Below are 4074 nucleotides of genomic sequence, written 5' to 3'. Positions count from 1 at the left end.
AGTCAGAATCACCAATTACATTTTGGTTTGATGGACATTCAAGCACGGGAGGCTCACAATCTTTTGATATATGTATATTTGTCTGTGTGTAGGTAGTGAGTAGATGTATGTATAAGTCAGCTGCTGCCACCCCCACCCCCCCACTCACCTCAAATGTCTATATAAGTCTTCCAAATATCTTACCAATAATGAAAATGTTGAATGTACAGTACCCAGTATTGTCATAGTCATCGGTAGCATTACAAGTGACAGTAGTGTTGAGTTCAAAGAAAGTGTCTCCACTCATGTAATCACATACAGCTGAAAAACTCTCTCCTGAGTTGTCTGTGACATTGGGTTCAGCCCACATTGCAGTTGCCATACAGTCAGAATCACCAATTACATTTTGGTTTGATGGACATTCAAGCACGGGAGGCTCACAATCTTTTTAAAAAAAATTAAAAAAGCTGTGACTTTACAAACTATAATCCTTTTTTTCCCTTGCATCTCATTTATTCAGAAAATGGTTGGCCTTCCGTACACAACATAATCAGTGATGCAAGCAAACAGTGTATGTACTAGCTAACCCAAGTCACAATCAATGTTACCACATAAGCAAATTTTATTTTTTGTGCAATGGGACTTTCAACCTTTAAAATGTACTTCAATTTTATGGTAAAACGTTCTGCAAGCTGGACTTTTATCCTTACTTTTATCCTTACCTGGACTTTTAGCTTACAACTAAAAATGTATTGCTGATACATACAATGAAGAAATTAACGTAGTTATAATTAAATTAAAATTTTTAACAAAAAATATCTTGTTTTGGAAGAAAAAAAAACTGACAGCCTTAGAACTCTTTTTCACATTCTAAAATAAAATTAATCCTTAATAATAAGAATTATTGTAGGAAATAGTGCTTATCTATATAGATTCATCCTTACCAAACTAAACTTGGTTACTTTACTTATAAATAGTTATGAATCAAAACTTTTGTATTAGTTAGCTGGTTGGTTCTTTAATGTGAAACACCCTTAGCATAACCCACAAAAGTGTGCACTAATTACTTTAACATGTATATGGGCCATATTGCACTAAGGGAAAAAGGGTTAAACCGATCTCTTCTAAAATATATTATAATGTATTTTGGCCTTTCAGCTGAAACACAAAAAGAGCAACAGTTACATCGGGAACTAAATGATATGAAAGAATCTTCATTATTTATTGATAATGGCTACAGTTCATCGGCGTAACTCACATTCATCATAAAAATAAAACAGGTATCTAAATTTCATTTTAGTAAATTCGGTATACCTTTAATTTCCACAGTAAATTGACAGTAGCCAGTGACCTCATTACAATCGGTTGCTGCATATCCTACTGTGTATAAACCAAGTGACAGAGGTTCTCCACTGGTGTAGTTAGCAGTTATGTTGACATCACTACAGCAGTTGTCAGTTGCATTGGCTGATACCCAGGTGGCATTTGTTGAATCACTTCCTTGGTCGGCACAAACCTCAACGTCACTTGGACAAGTGATATTTGGTGCAATTTCATCTGTGAGTAAAATTAATAATATATCCCACCAATTGTAATCATTCAAGCTTACATCAACTAACAAAAAACAAATCAGGTACATGATGTATTAAATAACTTACCCGACAGAGTGTAAAAGAATACACATGATGCAAAGTTGTCTGCCATGTCAGTAACCGAACAAGTTATGGTATAGTTTCCAGTGCTATTGAAAGTCATTGGAGTACAGGTAGCACTGAGCAAATTGCCAATATGATCAGTTGCATTGACTTCAAACATAGGATCATCAAAACAACTGTCGTCCATTAACTCGCTATAGTCATCTGGACACACAATTTCTGGCTCATTTAAATCTGCAATGTTAAATTTAGACAAAGTAGTAAGATACAATGAGTCATACCAGCCTACAACAATCAAAATCAATATGATTCGTTCATTTAAAGATAGATTTCAAAATTGTTTTTGTTTCATTATTAAGTTTTATATTTCTACCATAAAGGTGAAGATATAAATTGGTGTTAAAAAATACAATCAAAAAGCCTTTTTTCAATTCGTTTCCTTTTGTAACTTTTTACATCAAACAGTAAGTGTGGAAATGTTTGCATTTTTATAGGGTATTAACACATAGCCCAAAAATTCACAAATCAGCAGTAATGGTAATAGGGTACTAATTTCAGTTATTCCTTTTTAAAGAAAGCTCCATTGCATTTGGCCGCGGTGTGTTCTTATAAGTATACGAATGCCACTAATGGGTTTAAATAACTAATCACCAAATTGCTTTGTGAGTATATCTTAATGTAACATTTGCAGTTTGGTGCATTGTGCAACCCAAGTTGTAAGCAATAGAGGGAGCATTATTGACACAATTCATAGTACACACCTACTACGTTTATGTCAAGTACATGAAACACTTGGGATGTTGAAGAATTTACTTCAGCTTCAAGAGTATCAACTGTGTAGATGGTGCCTTGAGAAAAACGTAACTCAAATCTAGCGATGACAGAGCCATTAGTGAAAGATTTTACTTCACACAAAGTGGAAATGTTGCTCACCTGAAAAAAGAAACAAACATAATATTAGGCCTAAAAACTCCAAATAGGATTCAACACAGTGAAACTCTTGTTGGCAAGAATTCTAGTATATTATTATAGCTTAATACTGCTCTGGAAATAAAATATTTGGCTAACGAAGCGTAGTTCAGCTAAATTTACTTTATTTAGTTAGATCTATTTATTTAATCGAGGTTTACAACTATATTTACTTTAATGATATTACTACTAGGCAGTTTACTTTTCGAATTTATTATTACAAAAATTATATTATATGCAATACATCCTATACTGTTGAATAGCGCCAAACTTATACTATTGCTGTATGTAGTCTCAGCACCAACTCAACCACGTTTTTGTGTGAATTAGGACGTGGTTCGGGTCGAATCAACGTTTTGCAGTGAACACAGTTTTCACGTTCAAACCCTATCAGGGGCGGCCAGCCCGGCTCCGACCCCCCCCCCCTTTTGAGAGGTAAAAAAAAGAAAAGAAAAAAAGAAAGAAAAAACGATAACCCAGAACGCATCAAATGTTATTTTCGGGCGTCTAAAACACAAAATTTCGCGGGGGAAAATCTCTGGATCCGCCCCTGCCTAGGCAGATGCCAAGCCTAAGACTTTGAAACCTCAATTCACACTTCTGTGCCGCATGCCTTCATACTTTTGATTGTAACTAAATTATTACTTCTGCTACTACATATTTATTATTTTGATACTGATTCATGCCTGTTTGTCTACAAGTGATTTTCAAGATATCCTTATGTTCATGTATGCCTGTATATACTTTGAAATGCTAAGTTTAATTGAGCCAATTAATTAATATAAATAATGCGAATAATTAGACTTTAAGTGCTGTTTTTGAGTCACTTTAGTAACCTGAACAGACCCGTAGCGCGACTTAATATGTGAGAGGTTCGTTTCAGTGGGAAATGGACCCTTTGGCTTGTATGATCTCTGATACTCTGGAGAACATGTAACTATATCTACGAATATTAATTTGTCATTTTCAGATGCGGACCCTTCTCCAGTTTTTGGGCTGTTCGTCGTATCCCCCTTAACCCACTCCCCCCCCCCCTCAAAGAGGGCTTTTCTTTAAATAAAATATATGCTTCAAGGTAGTCACCTTCTCAGTTTTTGGGCTGTTCGTCGTATCCCCCTTAACCCCCCCCCCCCCCCCCCCCTCAAAGAGGGCTTTTCTTTAAATAAAATATATGCTTCAAGGTAGTCACCTTCTCAAGAATGTTAGTAGTTCTTTGTCTACTTTCTACCTCCGCCAAAGTTACGTTTCGCCCATGTTTGTTTGTGTGTATGTTTGTCTGTGAACAGCCTACAGTTTTCATAAAAAAACTCGTCAAACTTGGTCCCCGACTTGGTCACAATGTTTCATAACCAATGATCTCGAGATGATTGTATTTTAAAGGGTCAGGGTCAAAAGTCAAGTTTACAATCAACAAAAAACTACCTTTTTATATTACAGCCTATAGCCAACAATTCTTATCATAAATTAGTCA

At 35.4% G+C, this 4074-nt stretch overlaps 1 protein-coding gene across 1 annotated transcript; it reads right to left on the bottom strand.

Annotated features, from left to right (window-relative positions):
• Positions 1–183: 183 nt before the first annotated feature.
• Positions 184–2567, bottom strand: LOC117116343 (hyalin-like; the record flags this gene model as incomplete). Its single annotated transcript, XM_033260358.1, has 4 exons — positions 184–423; positions 1294–1536; positions 1638–1868; positions 2396–2567. Coding segments are annotated over 4 exons (886 nt in total), but the record flags the coding sequence as incomplete, so codon positions are not given.
• Between the last annotated feature and the right edge of the window lie 1507 nt (positions 2568–4074).

Source organism: Anneissia japonica, unplaced genomic scaffold, assembly GCF_011630105.1.
Source record: "Anneissia japonica isolate Jap-2015-1 unplaced genomic scaffold, ASM1163010v1 scaffold48975_len4106_cov179, whole genome shotgun sequence".
In the NCBI taxonomy this organism is placed as follows: domain Eukaryota; kingdom Metazoa; phylum Echinodermata; class Crinoidea; order Comatulida; family Comatulidae; genus Anneissia; species Anneissia japonica.
This window is presented reverse-complemented; position numbering and strand designations above follow the sequence as displayed.